General features: G+C 53.1%; 2 protein-coding genes across 18 annotated transcripts; both read right to left on the reverse strand.

Moving 5' to 3' along the window:
• Window positions 1–1348: 1348 nt before the first annotated feature.
• On the reverse strand, window positions 1349–18882 carry ST6GALNAC6 (ST6 N-acetylgalactosaminide alpha-2,6-sialyltransferase 6). 17 transcript variants are annotated; one of them, XM_010951164.3, is made up of 9 exons: window positions 18744–18882; window positions 16981–17116; window positions 16799–16889; window positions 16622–16673; window positions 10634–10724; window positions 8567–8746; window positions 6168–6574; window positions 3456–3563; window positions 1349–2834 (listed from the first exon to the last, which is right to left on the reverse strand). In XM_010951164.3, exons 1-9 carry the CDS (start codon window positions 18770–18772, stop codon window positions 2645–2647), a joined length of 1284 nt encoding a protein of 427 aa, XP_010949466.3. In that variant the 5' UTR covers window positions 18773–18882; the 3' UTR covers window positions 1349–2644. The 17 variants fall into 17 exon arrangements, with proteins under 17 accessions (XP_010949466.3, XP_074218394.1, XP_074218391.1 ...); XM_074362293.1 differs by lacking the exons at window positions 16622–16673; window positions 16799–16889; window positions 16981–17116; window positions 18744–18882 and adding exons at window positions 12001–12072; window positions 13244–13452; window positions 13574–13743; XM_074362290.1 differs by lacking the exons at window positions 16622–16673; window positions 16799–16889; window positions 16981–17116; window positions 18744–18882 and adding exons at window positions 12001–12072; window positions 12387–12441; window positions 13574–13710.
• ST6GALNAC4 (ST6 N-acetylgalactosaminide alpha-2,6-sialyltransferase 4) lies at window positions 18725–27474 on the reverse strand. The gene is made up of 6 exons (XM_074362299.1): window positions 27310–27474; window positions 26801–26886; window positions 25074–25259; window positions 22058–22470; window positions 20086–20193; window positions 18725–19415 (listed from the first exon to the last, which is right to left on the reverse strand). Exons 2-6 carry the CDS (start codon window positions 26810–26812, stop codon window positions 19229–19231), a joined length of 906 nt encoding a protein of 301 aa, XP_074218400.1. The 5' UTR covers window positions 26813–26886; window positions 27310–27474; the 3' UTR covers window positions 18725–19228.

Consider the following 27474-nt stretch of genomic DNA (forward strand, 5'->3'; position numbering starts at 1 on the left):
ACCCTTGTCTCACAGTCACCTTTTGTTAGGCCTCCACTCCCAAGGGCATCTTATCTGCCTAAACAGGTTGTAATCTCCCAGAGTCACCAACCCCCTTCCTCCTGCCAGCCTGGAGTAAACAAGCCTTTTTGCTGAGAGGCTGGAGGCAGCAATGAAGGATCCACGACACACCACACCGGGCCTGGGCTGCAGCTCTGCCCGACTCCCTCCTGCCAGGCCCTGCAGGATACTTGGGCTCCCTGCCCTCAGCACCTCAAACCACCCATCCTGCACGACCCCCCCCCCCACTTCTTTCTGTGATAGAAATGCCATTCTTTCCCGTCCCCTCTTCCAGCAGGAAGCTCTTCCCACAAACCTCTGCAGGATTCTTCCTCGGGAAGAACGTCACCTCCTCCAAAGCCACTCTGGCAGCGCCTGTGTTGCTGTCTTTGGGGCCCGTACTAGGCTGACCCTGTGGTGGGTCCCCTCCCCTCCCTAGATCCTGAGCAACTTGAGAGCAGTGTCTGGTTTCAGCCTGGAGGGAGCTGGGGCTCTGAGAGGGGAAGTGACTTGCTCTAGGTCACACAGGTAGGAGGAGGTGGGACTAGAACTGAGGCAGGAGGGAAGAAGCGAGGGCAGAGCCACTTAAGGAATGACACAGCAATTAAAGACTGGACTCCCAGTAGACCTTGAGGCCCAAGATGGTGGGAGATTTGACTTTCAGTAGACCTTGAGCTTCATTATACGCTCACTGTAACATAGGAGCATGATAAGGGGCACCCCCTACAGGCACCATGACAGGAGTTCCGAGGCTGACCATAAATGGTCAGAAAGTGGGCGGCGCCCAATTCCTGGGAATCCCCACCCCATCCCCAAAGTAGTTGGAATAACCCTCCCACTCGTTAGCATATGAAGTTACCGAGCCCATGAAAACTAACAACCCCGCACCTCATAGTCACTCTTGCCTTCTGAGACAGCCCACTCTCCCTATGGAGTGTGCACCTATCTCTCTGAAAAGACCCACTTTTACTCAACTATGGCTCGCTCTTGAATTCTTTCCTGTGAGAAGCCAAAGACCCTTAATTGGCGGGGCGGGGCCCAGGGACTCAGTGGGACCCGGGACAAGGCTATCCTCTCTCCTGTAGTAGTAGAGCCAGGTGGGTTTGGCTCACTCATCCCCAGCCCCCAGGGCCGCCAGGTCTCCACCTAAGCTGTAAAATTATGACTCACTGGCCGGCTGAAAAAGCTGGCCATTCTGCTTGTGTGTGAGCTCCCATTCTGGAAGGTGTGGGCACTGTTCCCATGAAGAGGAACGAAGCTCTGGGCCAGAGAGAGCAGATCTCAATCTTGGAGACACCGGAAACAGAGCTGGAACTCAGGTGTGTTTATTCCTGTACAAATCATTACAAAACCAAGTCTGGGGTAGTTGCTGGCCCCCACCCCTCCACTCCAATGTGCAGTGGCTCACTGCTGGCCTCTTCCTCCTTCACCTGACCCCTCCACTCCACAGCCTCTTCCAGGAAGTCCTCTAGTCTTCCCTTTGAGGTTCCAGAAGAGCAGGGGGGTAAACCCACCCCACCGAGGCCCAGCAATAAAGTGCCAATAAAGTGACGAGACAGAACCCAGGTGACACAGCTTCCAGTCCCCTAAAGCCTTCCCAGGCCCAGCTGGAGGGATACCTTTGGACAGTTCCAGCAGCTACAGACAAAGAGGCTGAAAGAAACCCTGATTTGGCTGGGATCCTCTCCTTTCTTAGTTCCAAAGTCTCCTCCAACAGGTGGAAAACCTCACTGCTGGATGATAGAAAAGGGGGCCTGGCTCTTTAAGAGCCAAGCTAATGGCAGCTGGGCAGAGGGAATAAGAAAACAGCTGAAGGTTTGTCCCTTCCTATCTGAGTCCCCTAAACTCAGGGGAATTTGCACAAAAATATCCTCAAGTTTCCAGGAGGAGGTGGGGAAGGGAACCTCAGACCTTCAGGGAGCTGAGCCCCCCAGCAAGGGGTGATGGCTGGAGGAATCCAGTCTTAACAGAGGACAGACCCATGGACGTTGGTGGGGGAGGTGCAAAGGTTCTCAGACTCCACATTAGAAGCTGATGCAGGCAGAAGGATGCCCAGAGAGGGGCAGGGGGTTTGTCCAAGGCTACTCAGGGCAGAGCCAAAACCCCCAACACCGGCCTCCCACCCCCAACACCATCCCCCAGACAACCCAACAAACACCCCAGCCTGGACTCCAGAAAGCTCCCACTCCCACGCAAACTCTGGCTCTGGGAAGTGAGAGGGCAACACAAAGTTCCTAGATCCTTGGGATAGGACACTGCTGCCCCAGCAAAAAGGAAACAATTTGGGGTCTATCCTGGGGCTCTGAACCAAGGCCTCATTGGGGAAGGACATGTCCTTCACCTCAGTTTACTCAGAAATACCCTGACTGACTATGCTCAGACCCTGACTGGAGGAGAAATACCCTCAACACCGGATAAATGACATAGGAACCCAAATCCCTGACTGGCCAAGAGATGCCCCCAAGCCCTGAATGGCTGGAGGCTACACCCTCTTCAAGGGCCTGATTGGTCAGAAGACACTCCGACCAGCCTTGATTGGCCAAGAGGTGGCTGGGTGGAGACCCACTTCCTGTGTCCCTTCTGAGTGCCCCACAGGCAGGCCGGTCTAAGTCCAGGAGGGGTGGGAGAAGGTGATTCCGTACAGCTGGGCCCAGGATGAGAAGACCCTCTTCTCCGTGATGAAGCGGTGGTGGTTGCCCTTGCGGCTGTGCTCATTCTGGATGTAGGTGACACACTCGTCCGGCCCCTTGGGCTCATAGTAGTGGTAGGGCATGTGTTGCAGGCGGGGTCGCTGGCTGGGGCAGAGCAGAGGGGGACCATAAGGGCAAGGTGGGCACCAGCAGGATCCTGCCTTTTCCAGCCCCTGACCTGCTGTATGATCTCAGTAGGGGAAATCTCTGCCCTTCCCTGAGCCTCAGTTTCCCCATCTGTGAAATGGGTGTAGGGTAGACTAACTTCATGACCCTCAAACTTTTTTTTTTAATGCAGTGGAAATTCTTCCTTTCCCCAAGAAGGTGACAATGTGGGGTAATGGTAACAACTGTGGGGTCTGGAGCCAGGCTCCCAACCCCTGAATGGAGTAACGTACCTATCCCTTAGGGTCACTGTGAAGTGTAAAGAGATAATAAATGTAGTCATGCTTGGTACAGAATGCCTGGTCAGTACTCAGTAAAAAATAGCTGTCACTTCTTGGGCTTTTTATATAGTCATAATAATAATAATAGTAGTTATTATTAATATACAAACTCTAAGCTTGGGATGGAGGTCCCTGCAGTAGCTCCATGGAGCTTAGATCTCTGCAGAGCAGTTTGAATACCATAAAACAGAGGTCCTCGAAGACACCCCAGCCAAAGTTTCCAGACCCCCAGCTCCACCCTGGGGCCAGTGAGTGCCATTGTCCTGGGAGGGGGACTCACCTGCAGTAGTCAGGGGGCACCATGCCATAGACGTGCACGTGGTCACACAACCCCACCGCAATCACCATGGTGAACCAGCCGGTGCTCAACCATGAATGAGACTTTTCCCTGGGGACAGAGAGGAGTCATAATGAGGGGGCAAGCAGGCAGGGGTGGAACAGGTAGGGAGGAGTGGTCAACCCGCAGAGTTTCTCAGAATTCCTCCCACACACTCATGGGACCCTCCCCCAACCTCGGCTTCGCCCTGTCTAGGCCGCTGTGGGAGCACGGGCATGCTGTGGCAGAGGGCTTGTCTGGACAGAGATGAGGGGTGTGGAGAGGGCTCCTCTGAGGGAAAGAATAGGAAGAAGGCATGCTGGGAATTAACTCCGAGGAGACTGGTCGCACTTGGGCAGGCTAAGAGTGACCATGACCACAGAGCACAGTGGAAGCAGCTGTGTACATGCTAGGAACAAACTCCTAATGAAAGACTAGTGAAAGAAAGTCAAGCTGGGAGTGATCACAAGTCCAGAGCAAGGCACAGAACAAGTTACCTAGAACCTCAGGCTGGACTACCCACTTTAGCAGCCACTAGCTGCACATGGGCACACGTGAGCACCTGACTAACTGAGGCCATTCACAAAACATCCTCAGTTTTTCTCATCCATGAAATGGGTAGAACAACATAGGTATCCCTTAGGATTACTGTGAGGAGTAAATGAGATAATAAATGTAGTAATGCCTGGTACATGGTCAGCACTCAGTGAAACATAGCTGTCATCTCTTGGGCTTTTTATATGGTCATAATAACATGGCTGTGGTTGAAATGAGCTGTCAGTGTAAAATACACACTGGATTCCTTAGACAGTATGAAAAACAGAATGTAGAATATGTCACTGATAATTTTTTACAAGTTGAACTGAAAATATTTTGGATATATTTGATTGAAGGTGGCTCTCTGAAAAGTTTAACAGAAAATAAACCTCTCGCAAGACTGACAAAGAAAAAAGACACAAATTACCGACATCAAGAATAAAAGAGAGGATATCATCACAGACTCTGTAGACATTAAAAGAATAATAAGAAAACCTCAAAAAACTACATACATGAATTTGACAACTTAGATGAAATGGGCCAACTCCTTGAAAACTACAAACCATCAAAACTCACCCAAAATGACATAGATAATAGGAATATTCTATAACTCTTACAGAAATTGAATTCACCATTTAAAAATCTTCTGAAAAAGAACTCTCCAGGCCCAGAGAGTTTCACTGGCAAATTCTACTAAACATTTAAAGAAGAAATAACACCAATTCTATATAATTTCTTTCAGAAAATAGAAGAGGAAATACTTCCCAATTTATTTTCTGAGGCCAGCATTACCCTGATACCAAAACCAGGCAAAGATAGTACAAAATAAATGCCAGACCAATATCTCTCATGAACACAGATACAAACATCTCAACAAAATATTGCAAATCATATCCAGCAATATATAAAAAGAACAATACACCACAACCAAGTGAAGTTTATTTCAGAAATGCAAGGCTGATTCAACATTCAAAAATCAAAGTGTGCACCAGAAACTGACACAACGTTGTAAACTGACCATACTTCAATAAAAAAAGAAGAAAAATCTATGTAATCTACCACATTAATAGTCTTAAGAAAAACCACATGATACCAACTGATGTGGAAAAACATTCAATAAATTCAATATCCAACAATGATAAAATCTCTCAGCAAACCAGTGAGAAGGGAACTTCCTCAACCTGATAAAAGGAAGCTACAAAAACCTACAGCAAACATCATATTTGATGATGAAAGACTGAATGCTTTCCTCCTAAGACTGAGACCAAGGCAAGGATGTTTACTCTCACCACTTCCAATACAATTCAGTGCTGTATTGAAAGTCCTAGCCAGTGCAATAAGGCAAGAAAAAGAAATAAGAGGCATATAGATTAGTAAGGAAAAAATAAAACTGTTCTTATTTTCATATCCTCACATCATGATCGTCTGCACAGAAAATCCCAAAGAAGCTACAAAAATCTCCTAGAACCAATACATAAGTTTAGCAGGATTACAGGATAAAAGATCAATACATAAAAATCAATATACTAGCAATGAATAATTAGAAACCAAATTTTTTTTTAATTAGTATAAGTCAAACAAAATATGTAGTCTACATGTGGATATACTGGGTTAAGTAAAAAATGCATTAAGTTAACTTCACCTGTTTCTTTTTACTTTTTAAATGTGGCTCCTATAAAAATTTAAATTACACATGTGGCTCACATTCTGTTTCTATTGGACAGCACTGGTCTAGCTTTTCTAGGGAGATTAGTCAGAGCAGGGCATATTGAGAATGATGTATCCTTAGACTAGAGCATGCTGAGAGCAACCATGCGCTTAAAGCAAGACATGCTGGGAATGATCAGCTCTTCCATGAGGCATGCTACTGGGAGGAGTTCTCCTAGAAAGATGCTAGGAGTGACTGTCCAACCTCAGAGCAGAGGATGCTGGGAGCCTCATTCTCTCAGAGCAGTGCACGCTGGGAGGAGGCCCTCCCTGCAGGGCATGCGGGAAATGACGCATACTAATTGCTGGACATGAAAGGAACTCCCCTAGGAAACCAGGCCAGAGGTGGCAAGAAGTGACCACGCCCTCTGGGCGGAGCATGCTGAGAGGAAGCACTGGGCTGGCCAGAGATAGGAGGCAGGAGACAGGTACCTGTCCTTGCCTGTCTCACTCCGGAAGAGGTCGTCAAACTGGCGCATGCGGCCGAGAGAGACGGCGTAGGCCTCCATGTTGGGGAACACCAGGCCTGCCCGCTGGATGATGCGTACCAGGCTGCCCTGGGGCTTCTGCATCTTGCTTGGGGGACCCCAGAAGATGAACACAGTTTCGGGGGTCCGGTTGACAAACTCCTGGGGCCTCTGCAGCACACGGAATACACTGGAATGGGCCACCACGCGGAAGGTGGTCTTGTTGCCCACATCGGCGGAGTAGCCTGTGGTGGGTGCGTCGTTCATGCGGATTGTGCACTCGGCCCGCTCAATCTCGGGGCCCAGCTTGGTGCCCAGCAGGTGGCTGGAGCTGGTGACAATCACACACTGGTGGCACCGGGAGGGCAGCGTCTGGTGGGGGAGGGACAAGCAAAGTCAACATTGTTAAGACCACTCAGTGCCAGATGCTGTGCTTCGTATATCCAGGCCTCCACGAGGCAGGAATTACGATGTCCATTTTAAAGACAGAGAAACCGAAGCCAGCATTCAACAAACATTTATAGCAAGCTGGCTAATGGCCAAGTACAAGGGCCAGAGCAATGAGCAAAAGAGACCCCGCTTCTGACTTCAAGAAGCTCACGGTCTGGGGAGACAGACAGTGAATAAGTAAATGATAAAATAACACCAGGTGGTAAGTTAAACGTGCTAGGAAGGAAATAAAATAGGGGCAGGGGATCAAAAGTGGAAGGAGTGAAGGCTACCCTAGAAAAGTCATCTGGGAGGTCTCTCTGAGCTGATACCTGCAGGAAGAAGAGGAGCACTTAGGGCAAAGTGTTCAGGTAGGAGAAATAGCATGACTATAGGCTCTGCAGTGGGAATGATCATGGTGTGTTCAGAAGCAAAAGAAGGCTGCTTGGCTGGGGCAGGGTTAAGGAACAGAACAGGACAGCCATGCAGGGATGTCCCCAAGTTCACACAGCAGAGGAGTGCAGGGTCAGGATTTGAACCCAGGTCTATACGGCCACTGAGCCCCAGCCTTAGCCCAGCTCCCCAAAGATGACATCCTCCCCAATGCACCCATGACATTTCCACATCACCCGTGAACAGGACACCACGTTGTCAATAGGAAAGGGTGTGGAAACTGCTCTGGGACTCTGCTCCCCTATGGATGAAATGAATGGCTTGGAACCACATGCTATCTGAAGCCTATTTTCTGCCCATGGAATTCCCATGCACCCTTCGAGTCTAAGCTCAGGTGCCACCTCCTCCAGGCAGACTTCCCTGAGCCCTTACTCCAAGATCCAGCAACATGCCCCATGTATCTCAACTCACAGCTTTGCCAGATTTCCTGGGCTCCACTTTTCTGACCTCCCCTATCAGGCTGGAAACAGCTGCAAGCCAAGCTCTGTCTCACTCCCTTCCACATCACCCACACTCAGGCTGTTCCACTTTCTCCTGGGTTCCACCTTTTTCATTTCTCTTTCAAGAGTTCTTAGGGTAAAGAAAGTCTCAGTTAGGTGTTAATCTGTCTCTAAACATCTGCTAAATCGCCCTTTTCCAGTGAGGGTGTGTTCAGAGCCCCAGGCTCTATACACTGTGTAGACAAAAACCTGAAAGATTTAGGATGTTTAGTGAGTGGAGAGAGAGGTAGGCAGGGCCTGGGGAGACCTCCTCCTGGAAGGTGGAGTCCATGCTTGAAGCCAGTTCTCTCCCTGACCCCAGGGAAAACAGTAGGGGTCAGAGGACTACAGGGTGAACCCCAGAAAAACAACCTGAATTTCACAGCTACCCAAGGCAAACAGAAGCCCCAGGAATGACTTTTTGCCTCTCTAAACATCTGTAGCTCATCAGGGGTAATACCCTGGTTCCTTGCTGTGTGGCCTTGGGCAAGTGATATCACCACTCTGAGCCTTGTTTTTGTCTCTTCAAAGGAGATAATGCTAACCTCACAGGGTTGGTATGAGGATTCCTGCTGATCACAGTGCCCAGCACACAGCAGGCAACTGATAATGGGCAGTTGTTATAGTTACTGTTGTTGTGTTGTCACGGATCCTAGTGTTCTGCTCCCAAACCCTGTGCAGATTCCCCTGCAGAGACAGAGATAACTGAAAACCAGAGAGACCTTTCCAAAGAGATTCTGACTCAGGAGACAGATAGTAGCACTAAGGGTGGGACTTCGGAGAAAACCCAGGCCCAGAGAGGGACAGCATACTAGTCCAGGGTCACAGAGCAAACAAGGGGCTGAAGGCACGGGACTCCTGGGGTCCACCCTTTCCTTTAAGAGGGGTAGAGGAAGTAGAGAGAAGTGGAGGAGGAGGAGGAATGGGGATTATCAACAGTAGGCAGTGGGTAGGATGAGTCACAAGGCAGCTCTCAGAGAGCTTCCCAAAGGGGCTGCCCTACCTTGTTGCCAAGGATGGGGGTGTATCCATCAGTGATGCTCCACTTCTTAAGGTTGACGGGCCGGCGGAGGCGGCCCCGCAGGGAGCCGTAATGAAAGACCTCATTGGCACTGTTGGAGCTGTAGAGGATGAGGATGGTGATGAGGGCAAAGAGGGTCACGAACACTGCTGACCGCTGCTCCTGGAGAGGGGAGAGGCCAGTGAGGGCCCAGCCGCCCGGCAGGCTCAGCACCCCTACTCTTTGCTACCTACCATGCTTGACTAACTCCTGCTCTTCATTCCAGACCAATTCAGGCACTACCTCCTCCATGAAGGCCTCCTCCAGCCCCCTGAGCACCACCTAAGTCAGCACCAATCACACTGCATTTACATCACCACATCCCTCCATTAGACCATGAGTTTTGAGGGCTGGCACTGAGTCAGGCTTGACCCCCACTGTATCAGTTCCCACGGCCAGGTGCAAAGCACAGAAGGTTTTCAGGGTTTGTTGGATTGGATTGGACGTGGCTGTCAGAAGGATCCCTCCAGCTGCAGCAGGAAGGATGCTTGGAGACAGGTGGGGCATTCAAACGAGAGGGCCCAGGTCTTCCTCAAGCAGTAACTGTCCATAAATGTTTATCATTCATTTAAACCTGAAGGGAAAGTGTCTGGGAAGGAATCAGGAGGCATGGGTAGTCAGTACACCAACATGTGGCTGACAGGGTGGAAAGTGGTATCCACTGTCCACTGGCATTTATTTGCCCAGGGTCTGCAAGGCTAGGTGGACGTGGGAGTCCTGGTTCCTTGTGCTGGAACCTCTGCTGGTTATCGATGTATTGCTTCTCAGCTCCAGGTTTACTCTTTTTGCCTGCTCTGTGAAAATGGATCTGAGCCCTTTACATGTTTTACCTTGCCAGCAAACTGCATAATAAGTTTTGTCAGTAAAGGGCACTGGAGAGAAACTGCAGGAGAATAGGCATTTGCTTCTGGGTTCTGGGGACTTTGCACCTGATTCTGGTGCATTTGCTCCTACAGTGCACATGGCTTCTCCAGCGTATGTTCCACCTCCAGTGCCCAGTGGCCAGCGGCTTCCTCCAGCACCCACCTTCAGACAGTTTTAAAGCAGAATGCCTCTGACTCCTGCCGTAATCACAGCTTTTCCAGAGTTGAGGTCATGGAGCACACTCAACCACCAGCAATACCCAAAAAACATAAGCTTCCCCTCCCTGGAGCAGTTTTGCATGGTGCTTGAATTGACTGCTGGGAGTTATCACCTGTGAACATCCTTCTCATAGCGTAGCAGGTGGATTTGACAATTTCCACCAGCACAGCACCACAGTGAGTTCTCTGCCATCCAGTGTGCCAGAGCTGTGCCTTCTCCAGCAAGGCCTGGATCTCAGTCCTGGGGGTGGTGGCTGCTCTTATACCTGCTATTCCTGTATTCTGTAGAGTTCTAATCCCTTGCTACTCCAATGCCCCATTATAGTTAATAATTCTTTACATTAAACTTTCCCTGCTCAAATTACTGTGTGGTTTCTCTCTCCAGGTTGGACCCACATACAACCACATCACCCCACCCCCAACTCTTAGGTTCTGCCAAATCTGTGGTGCAGTGGATCCTAGAAAAGGGGTGTACAGGGCCAGGTACAGGGCAGGTGCTCAGGAAAGCATAAATGAATGAATGATGAGGAATCCTGGCACCTTCAGAGTGATGCTCACAACATTCTGTCATCTTTGACTCTGACCACTACCCCCTCCCCCAGCCCCCCATTCACCTCTACCTCCCCACCCTCATCCCCTGCACAGCACTCCACAGTCCCCTTCTCAGCCAACACTTTAGCGGAGATGGACCAGCCAAGCCTAGGAGGACAGAGGGGGACCTGGGCCCAGAGAGAGACAGGAGCTTGCCCAAAGCCACACAGATCAGTGGCCAGAGCAGGCCTCACATCAGGGCCTCCCAGGCATCAGCAGCTTCTTAGCAGGGAAGAAAGACTTGTGGTGAACTGGGACCGAAGCAGGTCCGAAGGAGCCCATTTCACCGAGGGACATAAAAAGCTGAGATGAGGACAACAAATGAAGGGGCACTTACTTTGTTGCTACTCATCTCTTTCCGGCGTCTGCTGAGGGGCAGGGGCCAGTGTCCTGCAGGTGGCCCAGGGGGCAGGGATGTGAGGTCACACCTGTAAGCCACAGAAAGGGTCACGGCCTAGGTATCCCCCCTAAGTCCAGCTGGTCCTAGGCTTCACCCTCCCCACCCATGACTTCCAAGGCTCAGAGCTGTACCTATTTCGCATATGAAGACACTGAGGCCCCAGAAACAGCAGAAACTGGCCTGATGTCACACAGTAAGGCGGTGGCAGAGCTCTCTCCTACTCTGCCCGCTGAGCAAGGACTTCCCCACACTGCAGCTCTTAAAGTCACTTGCAGGCCTAAAGCTGGCTCCCCTGCTGGTGGGGACTTCCACCCACACAGCAGGAGCCCCATTCATACCCCTACTCTAAACCCTGCCTTAGGTTCCTGAGGCCTCAATAAAGCAACATTTCTTGTATGTCCCCAAACTCCTCTGCACTCATAAACTGGCCCCTCTGACTGGAACACCCTCCAGTATCCTGCTCACGCCCACTCATCCTCATCCTCCAAGCCTGGGGTGAGCCCGGAATGTCTCTTGTGTGCCTCCTCCTAGCTAGGCTAAGAGCCCTCTGAGGACACAGCCCACACAGGTCCTCACCCACACGTTCTGCATGCCTCCAGAGCCCTGGACATGGGTGCCGGGGGGCCACTGAATGAACTCTTTCTTACCTTTTTTCCCCTTTGTTTCAACTTCATTCATTAATAAGTAAGATCTTGGGGGTTAAGGGCTCAGACTCACCTGTTTAATGGCTATAATCACAGCCCCATCCTCCGAGGGTGAGTATGGGGCCTCTGAGGACCATGCAGCCTTAATTCCTGTCTCTGCCCTTCCTTCCTGTCCCAGCTCCAGCCCCAGTGGCCTCAGCTGTGAGGGGACAAGCCCAGCTCTACTCCTCACTCCCCAAAGGGCCCCCACCCTCCTCGCAGGATGCAACTTCTCAATTTCCCCACCTGTCAAAAGGGAGTAGGTACTTGTGTCCAGCTACCTCCAGCAGATTCAAGGCCAGAAGGCACTAAGGAAGGAGTCTGTGCAGAGGGAGAAACTGGGGCCCAAGAACTCCCCAGCTCTGTCCTTCCCTCCAGGGGCCTCCCAGCTACCGACACTCTCTCCGTGCCCTGACCTAGCAGCTGTTTACTCTGAAACCGCTATCAGAAACGGTAAGAGAATCCCGGGCCAAAGGAGGTGCCCCCGCGCTGCTCCTGATTGGTTAGGCCCTAACCCCGCCCACTACACAACCCGGCCGCGTCTCCGCGGGAGCCCCCTCCTTCCAAGCCTGGCTTCGGGTTTTTCCGCAGCCTGCCGGGGACTCTCATCGGGACTCTCACCATGGTCCTGTCCCAGCGGTACAGATCAGGAAACTGAGGCTCATCAGAAGGGAAAAGCAGCTTGTCCTTGGACTCAAAGCCCATTAAAACAAAAATTATCCAGAATCGCTGGGTAGCCCCCATCGGCCCTGACACCTCTGGCATCCCAGCTGCCTTTCTGAGCAGAGCCTCCCCTCACTACCCTTTCCCTCAGATGCTCCATGCTCCAGACACACTAGAGCACTCCACTTCCCAGGCCCACCCCCAACTTTCCCACCTTGGCCTGAGCAGTGCCCTCAGCCGGGACCACTGTCCCCCTGGTCAGCCCCATCACAATCCTGCCCTGAGTAAGCCATGGTCAGTACAGCATCTCAGGTTCAAGTGTGAATCCCGGTTCCACCACTTACAGGCTGAAGGGCCTTGGGCAAGCCATGTGACCTCTCTGAGCCTCAGTTTCCTCATCTGTGAATTGGAATCATAAAAGTAGGTAACTCATATGGTTGTTAGAAGGATTCAAGTAGATGTGGTAAGGGAAGCACAGGGTTTGAAAGTGCTTGCTCAGTGCCAGCAGCTGTTAGTTTTGTGGTTATTCATTGTTCAAGGCCTGCCTCTTCAGGAGCTTGCCAGGAAAACACTCCCCTGCCCACTGATGCCTAGCCCAGCAACTTCCCTCTAGAATGCAACCCCTTGCTAAGTATCACCCACTCACTGAATCTTCCTGGCAACGCTGCACAGTAGAGGCTCTTATCCCCATTTCACAGATGAGGAGACTGAGGTTAAGAGAAGAAAAGTGCCTTGCATCGCTGTCCAAAGCCTGCTGGGGAACCTTGTTTCCAGGTTTGTTTCCAGGGAGTAGCCCAGGACTGAGCTGGATCGGATCTCTTTCAAGGGTCCCCCAGGGCTGGATTTGACTAGAGGCCACCCGAGTGTGTGACCAGCACCTGGTCCAGCAAAGGGGAGCAGGCCTGTTGGGGAGCGATTTGCTCAGGCTAGGGAGGCAGCAGCCCAGAGCTCTGAGCCAGGAGCATAGACTCACACCCAAGGTGGGCCGCGCGGGAGGGCTGAATCTTGGGTTAAGGGTGGGGGCCACACCCTGCCCTCTGTTTGGGGGCTTTGCTTCTCCCAGCTCAGGGAGTCCTGCAGTAACCGGACGTCCCTAGGAACGGCGTAGGAGGAGCGCTCCCGGGAGAAGGGGGAGGGAGGTTTCTAAATCCAAATGGGGGGCGCCGAAACCGTGGGTCCACCTGAAAGAGGGGAGACTCACCCTCCGCGCCCCGCTTGCCCTGAGTCCCCGCACCCTCCAGCACGCCAGGGGGTCCGTAGCTCTAGCCCCAGCTGGAAAGAGAAGGGAAGCAGGACAGCGGCAGGGTCCCCAAGCTCTGATGTCAGCGGCAGGAGGCCCCGAGAACCCCGCGAAAGCCCTTGGGCGCGAGGACCGGGATCTCCAGGCGCGGCTGTCAAGAGTGAGTGGGTCTAGGAGAGCCCCGGGAGCCCCCGCATCAATTTCCATCCCCAGCGGCTCCCGACCCCCTTCTACCAGGGGCGCAGGCAGCGCCCCCCTCCCGCTGCCCGCCTCCGCGCGGCTCCCGTTCACCTTCCACGGGGAGCGCCCGGCTCCCCGCAGCCCCCGAGCCCCCTCACATGGCGCCGGGAGCGGAGAGCCGGGGTCTGCGCTGCTCCGACCGCCCAGGCCCCGCCGCAGCACCGGCCCGCTGGGTCCTAAAGCCGCCGCTCGCCGCGCGGGGCTCAGGCCTGGGAGGCGGGCGGAGCCTCGAGGGGCAACGGGTGGCTCCGCCTCCCCCCTCCCCAGGCGGTGCAGGAGGGGATGGGTGAGAGGGGAGGGACCCCCGGAAGCGCCTCGCTTACATCTCTAGTCAGCCTGTGGTGACAACCACAATAACAACAGCCTTTCAGAAAACCTGTAGTGTGGGTCAGGCCCACTTCTACCTCGCTTTATTGTCTCTACGACCGGAATGGGGAAACTAAGTCCCTGAGCACACTGCTCTTGGAGTCGGCTGAGTTTCTCCCTGGGCGCCCCTACCCTGGGCCTCCAGAGCCCTGCACCCAGTAGTCACCCTGGGTGAACCCAGGGGCCCACCGTTGAATTCAGCTCTGCCATCTACTAGCTGTGTCGCCTGAGCACGTTACTTATGCTTCCCGAGCCTCCGGGAAAAAGGAAGAACAACCTCACAGGTTGCTGTAAGGATTAAAAATGTTACATTACTTTTTATAATTATTGGGGTATTCATTACATCATTCTGTGTGACAGTGAAAAAAACAAGTAGCCATGCTGGATGCCTGGTTAAATGAACAAAGGCACAGCCCTGCTAAAATGAATGATGCAGATCTGCAGGCTCAGGCAGGAAGAGATGTCCAGGATATTTACAGGACATTTAAGTGAAGAAAGCAAGTTTAAAAAATGCACCTCTACAATCATTTTAGGAAACAGTTGTAATATTTTGCATTCTGCTCCTTGGTATATATACCCTCGAGAAAATCTTGAAAACGTATGCAACAAAGTTCACCGCAGCATTGTTTGAAATAATACAAACCTGGAAACAGCTCATTTATCTATCAAGCAGAATGAAATTTTTCTTAACATTATGATACATTCACATGGTGGAATACTATATAGCAGGGGAAATGACAAGGTGAATCTTACAGACGGGAGGAGTGAAAATAGACAAGTCCTGGAAGGCAAATGGAACTACACAATATATTGTTTAAACATACAGCAGGCAGTAGGCCACCTCTCATAGCCAGGGACAGGAGATAGTTTTAACTATCAGAGCGATTAAAGTTTTAAAAGCAAAAGTCAAGAACACAGCTGTCTCTGTGGGGAGGCAGGGATGCTGGAGAGGGGAAGAAAGGTAGGGGTGTGCGAGTTAGAATAAAGTTCTGGTCTTTAAGTGGGACATGAGTTCAAGAGATTCACTATATTGTGTTTTATAATTTACAAGTATAATGCATGCTGTCATTCAGGAGGAAAGATAAATCAAATGAAAATGAAGAGATACTTTTTTGCCTATCACAATGATATGTGTTAATAGTGGTTATTTCCAGAATGATAAGATTATAGGCTGCTGTCTACTATTGGTTTAACTGCACTTTCCAAAATTTTGAAGGTAATGGTCACACAATGTTTTTATATTTGAAAACTTATTTTTAATTTATAAAAAATGACCTGCATATATAGCTTGATTCCTTTTTTTATACAACTGTCTATGCATGAATGTTTGTAAACGCACACAAAAGGTGACTGGAAGAATCCACTCAGGATTGTTGGCAGCAATTTCCCCTGGACAGTGGATGCGGGGAGGGTGGAGTGGGGTCTATCTTCACTTTTTGCTTTATAAACTTCCTGGTGGTTTGCACTGGACTCATTTGGTAAGTTAATACCACTTTGTTTTTAATTAAAACAAAAGTCAGCGGGCCCAAGGTCCAGCCTCCAGGCTGTGGAGACACTGCCCACCAGGCAGGGGGTGGGAGGGAGGGGGGAAGTGTGAACAGACAAGGGAGGCTTCCTGTCGCTCTGATGTCCACCTTTATCCACTTCCTGAACCCCAGCCCCATCCTCACCCCAGCCCTCCTCAGCCACCTGACTCGCCCTGCTGGCTGCAGGACAGAAAACCACAGAAACGGAACAGGGAGCAGGGCAGTGGGCAGGATGCCTGATGAATCTGACTGCTGGGGCCTCAGAGATGGGGAGCCCCTTGCTTAAGGTCACCAGCAGGTTACAGGCTAATGGTGGTGGCATCCTGTCCCCAGCCCTCCTCCCAGCCCCAGGCCAATGACTGGGACTCTGGAAATAAAAGGGTACGGCAGTCCAGCTCTTGGACCAAATCCAGATCCGGATCCAGATCTGGAATTCCCTCCTCAGGCTTGCCATGCCCCTGGGCCCAGGCTCACTCCAGGAGGCCCTGCTCTAGGACTGGCTGGCTTCCCTTTCCTGGGCCCCAAGAACAGTAACCACTTCAAGAACAGTAACAAGGATTAAAAAAAACCACAGCTCCTGTATGTCAGGTGCTTTCTCCTTGGCTAGTAAGCACTTGGCAAACATACCTCACTGAATCATTAAAATAACCTGTAAGATGGATATTGCTGTTCCTCCCACTTTTCAGAGGGAGAAACTGAGGTACAGAGAGTGCACAGGTGCCTGGGCTAGGATTCCCCCAGGCCTGTCTGCTGAATAATCACAAGTCTTTCTGCCTCTGAAAGCCCCAGGCCGGCCCCACAAGATTAGGGGGTCCCTTCATGGGTGGAAGGCTGGGGCCGTTCCTGGTGCTACTCCCTGACCCTCTGCTTCAGTGCTTCCTGCCCCAGGGTGGGGGTCCTGGGTGTGACCCTCCCCTCCTCACCCCTTAGCAATTTTTGCACTGTTAGGCTTTTCCCCTTCCATGGGATACTGGAAAGAGTCCTCAGAGGCCTCTGGGCAGTGGGTCTGGAACCAGGAAGAACCTGGTCCTTCACAGAGGCCGGAGTGTTCAGGCTGGCCCAGGCAACACGGCACAGGGGTGCCCAGCAGTACCTGGAAGAACGGAGCTCCCTCTCCTCACCCGGCTAGATGATGTTTGGGCCTAGCCCCAACTTCCTTCTGAGGAGAGGCCCCTTAAGACAGACACCACCAGGCTATGAGGCTCACCTGGCTTCCCCACTGTCCTCAGGAGAAAGTAGATGGGTCCCCAGCAGGCTTGCTGAGAAGGCAAAGGAGCCAGAGTGAGACAGGAAAACAGAGGCCCAAAGAGGTGCTGCACACGGAGGTAAGTGTCCCCCACCACACTCCCCAGGACTGGGAGGAGGCTCCTGTCCCCCAACTCACCTCCCAGAAGCTGCAGAACTATAGAGGCAAAGAAGAAGGTCCAGAGAGACGTCAACAGGCCCAGATCCAGTTTCCAGTCATCTTCGTCGGCCTGCAGGAAGTAGCTGGTAGGTCAGTCTTGCCAGGTCACCACTCCAGAAAGACAGTATTTGGACCAACCCAGCAGTAAACATCCTACCCACCCAGGGGCAGGGCCATGACAGAGGTGCCTCTGTGCACTGGGTCCAAGGTCTGGGCCAGCATCTCCCAGGAAATGGAACAGGAGGAGGGACATCCCGGGAGGGGGTGGAGTTGGAATCCCAGCAAAACCAGTAGACCCTGGAGACCGAGGATGACACTGTGATCAGATAGCTGATGGGGGTAGAAAGTCTTCCTGTCCATCTGTCACCAACAAGGAAGGCAGGGCTAGGTGAGCAAGGGTGACCCAAGTGCCAGTCTTGGGGACAAGCACTTTATGGGTCTTACCTCTCTGAATTCATACAGTCCCATGAGGTAGGCACTTTAATACCTTTTGCAAATGAGGAAACTGAGGCCTGGAGGGAGGCACTAATCTGCCAGGGTCCCACATCAGGAAGTAGAGCGAGAGTGAGGCCAGGTCTGACTCCAGCGCCCTCCCTCTGAGCCAGGAAGTTCCCACACCAACCCCCTGCCTGCCAGGTTACAGCCCACCCTTAAAGTTTGCCCATCATCTGCTCAGAAACACTCATCACTGCCAGGCCAGTAGCTGAGGCTCAGCTGCCAGCCTCCTCCCTGCTTCCCCAGCTCAGGGCTGTCCTCCCTCCTCCCATGCCTGCAGAGGCTTCTGGGCCCACCTGGCCCTGGGTAGGGAGAGGCAGGGCACAAAAGGCAGGCCTGTGGGTCAGGTGCCAGGTCTCCAGACCCTCCTGAGAAGGCTGAGAGCGGCACAGGGAGTGTCTCAGGTCACCCAGACTCCCGGGCACAAATGGTTATGTGATCTGTGAGGTCCAGGGCAAAATGAAAAGGCAAAGCTCCTTGCTAAAAAAAAAATACACACACACACACACACAAACATATACGTATATATACATATGAAGAATTTCAAGTGACGACAGCAGAACATTAAGCTAAGTGTGGCACCCAGGCAACTGCACAGGTCACATACCAATGACGTGGCCAAGCCCTGGAGCTAGAAGCTAGAACCCCAGGCTCCACCCCAGCTGAGAGCCTGAGGTCCTGGTCCTCCATTAGTTTCCTGGCTTCCAGAAGAGGGGGGGAAGGAGGAGGGAAGAAAGAAGAAAGGAGTGGTGGTGAAGACCCCCTGGGCTCTTTCCAGCCCCCTGGTGCAGGGCACAGACAGTCAGGCTCAGCTCTCAGACCCGGGATTGCATGACTCAGCCTCATGGCTTCACTTCATCTGTAACACTACCCACCCCACACACCTGGATGGTTGCACATCCTTGCTATCTGTTCACCGGCGGATCTGCTTTTCCACTTTCCAGGTGAGGAAACAAACTCAGAGGAAAGCCCTGGGCCTGCCCTCCGCCTTCCTTTTAAGCAGTGTAACAAACGCCAGAGGTAATAGGGAATTTAACTGGCAAGGTCCTTTTGACCATGGATCAGGGAGGCAACATGAGGTGGAGGAATTTCCTCCCACCCAGAGTCATTTCCTCCAAGGCCCCAGGCTCTCCTCCCACTGGGTGCAAGGGAGGTCATATGGAAGTCTCAGAGCTGGAGAGTTTCCTATGCCGCCTCGGGGCCAGGCTCCCTGACCCTGGTGGGAGGAGGCTCCCTGACCGGTTCGGGGAAGCAGTAGGCTCTTGGGGAAGAAACACACAGGCAAGTCAAATGGCCAGAAGCCCCACTGGCTGTAGGTCTGCCCTCAAGACAACAGATTATTACTGGATTGTGGGAGGGAGAGGAGCCCCGATCCCCACCCCTGGATACATGACAACACCCGAGACAGGCTTCTTGAAAACATGTTTACCCGTACACTCCAGAGGGGGCCCTGGCCATCACAGTTCAAAGGCCCTTTTGCCCAGTAAACCCCAAGCTCTGGGCTGCCCTGACCAGGGCACCCAGCCTGGGAAGTGTGGCACCAAAGGCAGGTGGAGAGGGAGTGTGGGGAGCGAGGACCAGGGCTGGTGCACAGTCAAAAGTCATGATGCTGGTGAGTTGGGGGCCGCCAGCCCCGGGGGCAAAGGCCACTGGACAGACCTGGAGCTAGGATGAACCCCGAAATGAAAATTCGGATTATCCAGGGAGCAAGGGTGGGAATGAGGGTGCAAAGGTTGCCACGGCTCCCCTCTTCTCTCCCTAGGTCTGGGGGCCTGAGATGGGTAGGGCAGGAAGCGAACTTGGGTCCGCTAAGCATGTGGCAAGAGGCAGAATTCATAAATTAAATGTTCTGGTGGAGTGTAGCTGGAACAGAGGCCTGGTGACAGTGTCGTGGCCGGTGGGGAGATAGGACTACTAGGTTCTCCAGGACGGATGGGCGAACACGATGGGCCTCTTCTTGGCCCAGCGGGAGAACACGGCCTTCTCAGTGATAAAGCGGTGGGCGCTGCGGGGTGCCCGCTCATGTGCCAGATACATCTGACATTCGTCCAGCCGGCCCTTCTCAAAGTAGTGGTAAGGTACCGAGGGGTGGCTCTCTTCCCTGCAGGTGGGGAACAGGGACAAGCGTGAGGCACCAGGACTCTCCCACCTCCCGCCAGACCCTACCACCTACCGCAACCACCCCTCACCAGGTACTACGAGCCACAGAGCCCCATGCCTGGTCCCAAGGACCACGATAGATAAAGAAGGAATAGGGCTGCCCAAGGATCCCAAAGGCCAGGGTTCAAGCCCTGGCTCTGGCTCTGCTTCTTGCAAGCTGGTTGACTCCAGGCTAAAGACATACCCTGTGTGAGCCTCAATAACCCATCTGTAAAATGGGGATGGTAGTACCTACCTTCCAGGCTGAGACCACAGGTCAAAAAATGGCAAAGCGTCTCGTGGGGAAAGGGTATAGCTCAGTGGCAGAGTGCTTGCTTAGCAGGCATGAGGTCCTGGGTTCAATCCCCAGTACCTCCATAAAAAGATTAAGGAAAAGAAAAAAAAAACTTAAAAAAATGCAAAGTGCCTCATGCTGGGCTCATGGTGAGAGAGCCCTCTTTCCCGGGAGCACGCAGATGCCAGCCCCGCACACCTACCTACTCATTGGCACCGTGCGAACTAGTGCCAGGCCAAGGAGTGTCTGTGCCTCAGTCACCCACTGGGAAGCCCACCCCCTCTCCAGCATGGACGGGCCCATGGTGTCCTCCCGCCCGGTGCCCGGCTGGCCTGACCTGCAGTAGCTGTCGCTGACCATTCCATAGACCACGATCTCCTCGCACAGCTCCAGGGCGAGAATCATGGTGAACCAGCCGGTGCTGAGAAAGGAGCCTGACTGCCTCCTGGCAGGGAGAGGGAAACACAGTCAGCCCGGCCGTGTCCCACCCCCAGCCCCTCGACTTGCCCCGCTCCACTAGGAACAAGGTGTTGTGTGGCAGCTCCGGACTCAGCTCTCTCAAGGCACAGCTACCCTCTCAGCCAAGGGCCTTTCACCTTGACCCCTACAGAGGGGAGGCGGGCAGAGACAACCCAAGGCCAATAGCAGGCAAGAGGTGGAGCTTGGTGCAAACCCAGGTCTGTTCTCCTCACCACCCTCGCAGGGCTTGAGCAAACTACCACCCACCACCCCAGCGATATTGCGGAAGCCCAGATCACATCCTCTCCATATCTAAGGGACCAAGCTTGGGGAGACAGCAGCGGGCAGCAGGGTACAGTAGTTGAAAGTGGGGAAGAAGGAGTCTCTGGAGTCAAATGGTCTTCAGTTTGAACCCTGAATCTACTCTGGGGCATCAAGTTTGCTCATGAACCTCTCTGAGCCTCAGTGACCCATCTGTGAAATGGGAATAATTAGAGGCAGTTAAGGAGTTGAAACGCTGTCAGCCCAGCTCCCCCTCCATGCTCCAACACCACACTCAGAGCAAGGGACCATGTGGCTACCCCAGGCCTCAACTCTCCCAAAGCACCAGCACTGGTTACTCTCCCAGCTGGGGGCCACTCACCTCCACCTCAACCAAGGGGTTATGGGCTGGTTCATTCATTCAGACTGAACACCTCCCAAGCCCTTTGCTGGCCAGAACCTGCCCCACAGGTGCTAACATCCTCAAAGGAAGGGGCAACTGGGAGAGAACTGCTGGGAAAACGGTGAAACAAAAGAATGGGATGAAGGCTATCAGATGGGAGGTGCTCCTTCAGATGGGGTGGTCCAGGCAACAGTCCATCCACAGCGGAATGCAACGAGTCATTCATGGGAGGGTCTGAGGGGAGGAACGGCATGTGCAAAGGGTTACAGGTGAGAACAACACGAATGTCTGAGGACAGCCAGTGCAGCTGGAGCAGCAGGGTAAACGGAGGAAGAGGAGGTCACAGAAGCAGGCAGGGGCCAGATCATGCAGGGCTTATGGGCCAGGGGAGGGGAGGAGGCGGGAGTTTGGGTTTTATTCTCCATGTGACAGGAAGCTGCTATAGAGTGAGGGCTGGTGACTGACGGGATGAATTCCCTGGGGCCCTTGGAGTTCAGACCACGGAGGGCAAGAGTGGCAGCAGGGAGACCAGCCATGAGTGTGCTGCAAAAGCTGGGGAGGATGGTGGCTTAGGTCAAGGTGGCACCCGTGGGCACAGAAGGAGATTCAAGAGCCTACCGCATGCAGTAGGGGATGAAACAAAGGGAGTCATGGGCAAAGCTCAAGTTTTCGGCTGAAAAACTAGAGGCTGGCGGCTGTATTTCCTGAGCTGGGAAGGCGGGGGGAGGAGCCAGGGCTCGGGCGAGGAGGCCACAGGAGAGAGAGAAAAGGGGACTTGAACGCAGAGTACTTAACCCAGTGCCTGGTGCATGAAAAGGGCTGTTAGAACTGCAGCTGTTACTTTCATTATCTCGAAGGGACTTCAGAAACCAATTCAGGTCTCAGTACATCCCCTCCAGAGGGAAGAGCTCCCTGACACAACCCTAACACTAGTCAGTGCTCCCCAACCCGTGCTGGCAAGGCCAAATGCCCCTTACCACCATTTGGAATTCACGAGCTATATGATAACTCGATGAATGACAGTCCCTCTGATTCCCATCCCCCATCAGAGGGCAGGACCATGTCTGCCTCTACCACTGCTGAGCCCCAGCACCTGACAGAGCAGACCCTCGGTAGATAAGAGGCTCCTCAGGAAGGCAGGCCCCCAGCCGCCAGGGAGACCCCAGCAGGCAGGCCCCCAGCTCACCGGTTCTTGCCCGTCTCGTCCTGGAAGACCTGGTCGCAGTAGGCCATCATGTGCTCGGTGAAGGTATACACCTGCAGGCCCGGGTACATCCTTGTGAGCTGCAGCAGCGAGCGGTAAGTGCGGCCGCCAAGCGCCCGGTCCATGTGCTTTCCCTGGCCCCACACCACGTACAGCGTGTCTCGGGCCTGCTTGAAGTAGTGCGAGTAGTTCCGCAGCAGCAGCGGCACGCTCGTGTGGGAGATGACGCGCAGGGTGCTGCGCTGGCCCACGTCCACCTCGAAGCCCACAGTGGGTGCCTGGTTCATGCGCAGCACGCACTCGGCACCATCGATCTTGGCGCCCAGGCCCGAGCCCAGCATCTGGCCGGAGCTGGACACCACAGCACAGCTGTGGCACAGCTCTCGGACCAGCGGCTGCGAGAGGAGGTAGAGAAAAAGAAAGGCATGGGCACACAGCTTCCACTCCCTCCCACTGGCTCCTCCACCCAGTAACACCCTTTGACTGCATCTGACACCTATATCAGCTTCAAGTAATTTACCAACCCATTTTGCAGACGAGGAAACTGAGGCTGGGCAAGTGGAGCGACTTTCCCAGGGTCACACTGATAGCAACATGGCAGAGCTAAGATTGTACCATCGAGGTCCCATGCTTCCTCATCAGCAATGTTCCTTGCCTTTGTCTCTATTGCTGAGGCTCTAATAGTGTGTTGTGGTTCCTCATTATGGTTACATAACCAAATATTTACAAAGCACTCAGAGCAGTGCCTGGTACAGATTAGGTGTCATGTATGTGTTAGGTAAATACGAACGTAGGCTCTTCAGAATCACTCTGAGGTCACTCCCTCCTCTACCTGAGTCATTTCTCATCAGCCCAGTTTATAAGTAAAAGCACTCTTTAGTGCCCACGACAACATTGGGAACCTCTGGTCCTGAGCCTGAGTCCTGGCTCTGTCCCCTCCTAGCTGTGTGGGCTTGGGCAAGTCACTTTGCCTCTCTGAGCCTCCGTTCCCTCATCTATAAAATGGGGATGAAAATAACATCTACATGACCGGGTTGTAAGGATTCAATTAAAAATGCCTGGAGAGGCTCATAGCGAAAAAAAAAATGTGACAATGAATATATGTATGTTCATGTATAACTGAAAAATTGTGCTCTACACTGGAATTTGATACAACACTGTAAAATGACTATAACTCAATAAAAAAATGTAAAAAAAAAAATGCCTGGAGAGGAAAAAGAAAAATGCCTGGAGAGTGATCAACACAGACCTAGGGCACAGTAAGGGCCCACACTCCATCTCATTATCCCCTGAGAGGCAGAAGCCACGCCAATAAGCCTGTAAACATTCACTGGGGGTCAGGGGTCAGAGTTCCCGGAAAAGGACTTGTTCCCCACCCTAGGTCTCCATGCTCTCCTGGGGGAACACAGGTTTACAGGTGCCTGTAAAGATGTGGGAACATTAATTCTAGTCACTAAAAGACACATTGTCGCAGCCCACTCAAGGACGTTTTATGTCTAACATAATGTTGATTTAAGGATTCATAGCCCCATTTTCCATGCCCCAGCAAAAAAGAACAAGACATCCTTATTCTGCTCTCAGTTTGAGCCTGTCCTGACAACTAAGGTCTGTTAGATCCGAGGTCACCACGAGCCCCAGGAGGTGTTTGCTTGTCCTGCACAAGGTCTTTTAATCCTTAATTTATAAAAATCAGCCCTTTGGACATTCAAAATTTAGATTTTCAGCTTCTGTTAACAAACTCAGAGGATCTGGCCACCCTGGGCCCACGTCTCCATGGGCTCTGAGTGTCTGAAATGGACACTGACCGTGACCACAGAAGACGGGCCAGCACCCACCTAGCCCACCTCGCCGTTTGGCCCACTTGACCAAACCTGTGGAGGGCCTGAGTTTGTCTCCCTCGACCCACCCTGCCCCCCGCCACCCTAGCTGTTTCTGCATCTCGATCAAAGATTTACACAGCACCTGTTCCTAACACTGTCCGTGAATCATTCAGCCAAGACTTCACAGCAACCCTCCAGAGGTAGAACTGCAACGATCACCTTTTACAGATAAAGCAACTTCGACTGCCCCCTGGCCCCACACCACGTACAGAGGGATGAAGACCTGAAATAGGTCTCCTCCAAGACAGGGTCCCTGAGCACATCTCCCTCTGACCAACATTCAGAGAGTCATTAGACTCAGAACTGGGAGCTTCATGCACTGGGTGTTGCTTGGGGATGCCTTCATGAAACCTACCAGATGGGGCTGCTGAAATCAGAGTGAGGGGTGTATAGTGCTCCTAACCTCGCCCAGCAGAGAAAGCATGGGGAGTGGATGCCGTGGGGCAGGGGCCTCAGCTGGCTTGCCACCTCTGGGCTTCATCATCCCTGGCTCCCCAAGAGGAGGAGCTCTGGGGCTGATATGACTTTTATCTGTGTCATCTGTATCTTCAGCAACGATCAGCACAAGGCAGGATACATCCAAGGCACCAAACACACACTTGCTAAATAAATGGATGGCGTGCAGACAGTTAAATCTAAAGATGGACAGCAGGGAGGTTATAGCTCAGTGGAAGGGTGTGTGCTTAGCATACATAAGGTCCTGGGTTCAATCTCCAGTACTTCCATCAAAATAAGTAAATAAATAAACCTAATTACTCCCCCAAGGAAGGAAGGAAGGAAGGAAGGAAGGAAGGAATACGTACAGGATGCATGTATCACCATGATGTGATGACGTCTGTCTCCCCCACTAGACTGGGCGTCCCAGGTGGCCATCCTGTCTGACTTACCTTTTTTATCCCCTGCACCCAGCTGAGAGCAGCCAGGCAATATTTGTTGAATTAAAAAAAAAATGTCCTTTTAGAACTTGGGGCTCAGAGTGACGGGTCAGCATCATACAGCTGGTGAGCAGAGGAGCCAAGCCCAGGGTCCAGGCCGGCCTGACTTCAGCCCTGTTCTCACTACCCCTAGAGTGGGCAGTGAGGGGGGCACCCTTGGCCGGGCCTGCTCAGCTGACTCACCTTCCCATCTGGCACGCTGCTGTACCCACTGAAGTGCAGGGGCCCTGGCACAGTGGGCCGGAAGTTGACAGAGAAGTGGGGGTCCAGGCAGGAGGCCAGGCAGAAGGGCAGGCAGGCCCAGCAGCACAGCAGGATGTAGATGGCGGAGAAGCCCAAGGAACACAGGATGATGAGCAGGAGCCGACCCTGGGGGAGACAGTGGTCATGGGGTGGGAGTGGAGGGCCCTGGGGCTCCTAGAAGCTTCTGCAGGGGTGCTGCACCCCAGCCTCAATGGCCCAAATCACAACTCAGTAGCTCACAGAATATCAGCAGAGTCCACAGTCTCAGTTAATCAGGCCTTCTTCTCGGTTGTCAGGCTCAGGGCATATGAGCCCCTGGAAATAAGCCCTATCATTATTTCCATATTCTAGATAAGGAAACCAGTTTGGGGTGATATGCATAGCTCAAGACCACCAGCAAGGTGAGGCCTCATAACCAGGCTGTAGAAGCCGAGGCGCAGTGTGCAGCCTTGGGTACGACTTTCCACCTCTCTGGCCCTGTTTCCTCTACAGAATACAGAATGCCTGTAGAGTGAACTTACTATGAGGGCAATGACAAAAGTGCTACTGTAAAGTGCACATGAGGACAGGAGAGTGGCCCATCAGAAGGGCAACAAGCCCTCTTCAGACCCTGGGATAAGACTGCCTGTATGCCCACAGCCCATCCGCTCCCCTAGCTGACTCAGTGGCCGTCCCCCTAGCTGACGATCATCTGGGTCAGCAGACTGGGTGAGTAAAGAGGGTGGGAGAAGAGGATTAGCCAAGAAATGGTTTCAGTAACTGAAAGCTGCAGCCCAGAGGTTCCCGCCTCCCAAAACCACGTGCCAAAGGCCATTTGAACCAGGAAGCTCTCCTGGCCCCCTGGCCCTGCTGGCTGACTCAGTGAATACCCTCACCAAGTCTTCAAGAAGAGGCCACCTGGGGCTGCTATTGTGTGCTCAGCCCATCTGGTCACCACCTGTGTTTCGCTGGGCTCTAATTTTCTCCCAACCTGCCCCAGAGGCACAGGTCCCTCTGCTGACCCTTTGAAATCACCTAGCAGCTGGCTGGTGCTCTTTGAAAGTCCGAGGTTAAAAAGCAGCCCCCACCATCCCCCCAGGCATATCCTGCAGGGGCCCATCTTCTTCTGTCCACAAACCACATCAGCTACTAAAAATATATCTTTGTGTGGCCAGCTGTGTGTGGGGGTGGGGGTGGGGTGGGGCTCAGACCCTGAGGCCTCAGGATCTGCCTGGTACCTGGTCCCCTGCCTACGAGGGACCCAGAGACCTTGATTCAGGCAGCCATGGTTGACTCCCCAAGACATCCAGGGCTCTCTGGAACAACCAGGGGCTTCTGAATAAAGTCAAGAGCAGCTAAACTGAACTTTCACAACGTGTCCCCCTCCCAGGTGACCACATGCCTCACCTGGGTGACCTTGGGGATGCTCACAGGAGGTAGTACTATGATCTCCATTTTACAGGGGAGATGGGCAAGGCACTGAAACTAAAGAAGGAATGCCACTTGCATGGGGCCACACAACCTGGCAGATCAGGGCTGGACTTTGAGGACAGTCTGCCCTTCTCCTCAGCTCAGGAGCAGTGGAGTCAGAAGTGATAGTCAGTCCTGGGGTGGGAGAGGCTACCGAGGCTGCTGTGCCAGAAGCCACCTCCAAGTCCCCTGTGAGCCTTCCTCCTTCCGCCACTTACCCGAGCCTTCATGCTGTTGCTCCGCTCAGCAGCCGGGTGGCTGCTGTCTCCAGGGAACGGGCTGGGAAGGGATGGGAGCCTGGGACCTGCCAAGACCCAGAAACTCAGAGCTGGGTCCCAGGTCTCTGAAGAAACTGCTCAGGGAAACTGAGGCAGGGAAGGGTACAGGCTGGGGTCAAGGCAGATGGCTTCTGGGAATCAAAAGCCTTAAAGTCCCCAAACAAGGGGAAGCACTGTTCCCATCCTAAAGAAGCTGGCATCAGTGATCTTTGGGAAACCTCCCGCCAACTCAATCCCCATTGTATAGGCGGGGAAGGAGAGACAGTCAGGGGGAGCCCTTGGCTCAAGGTCATCCATCGAGTCTGGGTCAGACAGAACCAGGAGCCAGGAGCCCGACTCCCACCCCATCCCTCCTACCTCACTAACGGAAAGGCCCGGGGCGGGATAGACGAGGGATTTCCACCCCTCTCCCCAGACCCCACCGCCCCCTCCCCCGGCGGGGTGCTAACCGGGCGGGCAGGTTAGAACGCGCCGGCTGCTCCGAATCCGCTGCTCGGAACTCCATGGCCCGCGGACCGGGCTAGCCGGACTGGAAGCCTGAGCCCTGGGGCGGAAGCGGCGCTGCCGCCGCAGCTTCTAAAGGCTGTAAACTGAACCTGCGCTGCCGGGGGCGG

Source organism: Camelus bactrianus, chromosome 4, assembly GCF_048773025.1.
Source record: "Camelus bactrianus isolate YW-2024 breed Bactrian camel chromosome 4, ASM4877302v1, whole genome shotgun sequence".
NCBI classification, from domain to species: domain Eukaryota; kingdom Metazoa; phylum Chordata; class Mammalia; order Artiodactyla; family Camelidae; genus Camelus; species Camelus bactrianus.

Bases quoted from the DNA above. Each gene is read 5' to 3' on its own strand.
- ST6GALNAC6 (XM_010951164.3), bottom strand. From the start codon at position 18,772: ATGGCCAGGGCCCCCTCTGGAGTGTACGG. The intron at 16,890-16,980 runs GTGGGTAGGATG...TACTTCCTGCAG, and splicing joins TGTCATGGCCCTGCCCCTGG to GCCGACGAAGATGACTGGAA. The intron at 16,674-16,798 runs GTGAGTTGGGGG...TTGCCTTCTCAG, and splicing joins AGTTCTGCAGCTTCTGGGAG to CAAGCCTGCTGGGGACCCAT.
- ST6GALNAC4 (XM_074362299.1), bottom strand. The intron at 22,471-25,073 runs GTGAGTCAGCTG...CTCCTCTCGCAG, and splicing joins GCAGCGTGCCAGATGGGAAG to CCGCTGGTCCGAGAGCTGTG. The intron at 20,194-22,057 runs GTGAGCTGGGGG...TCTCCCTGCCAG, and splicing joins GACGAGACGGGCAAGAACCG to GAGGCAGTCAGGCTCCTTTC.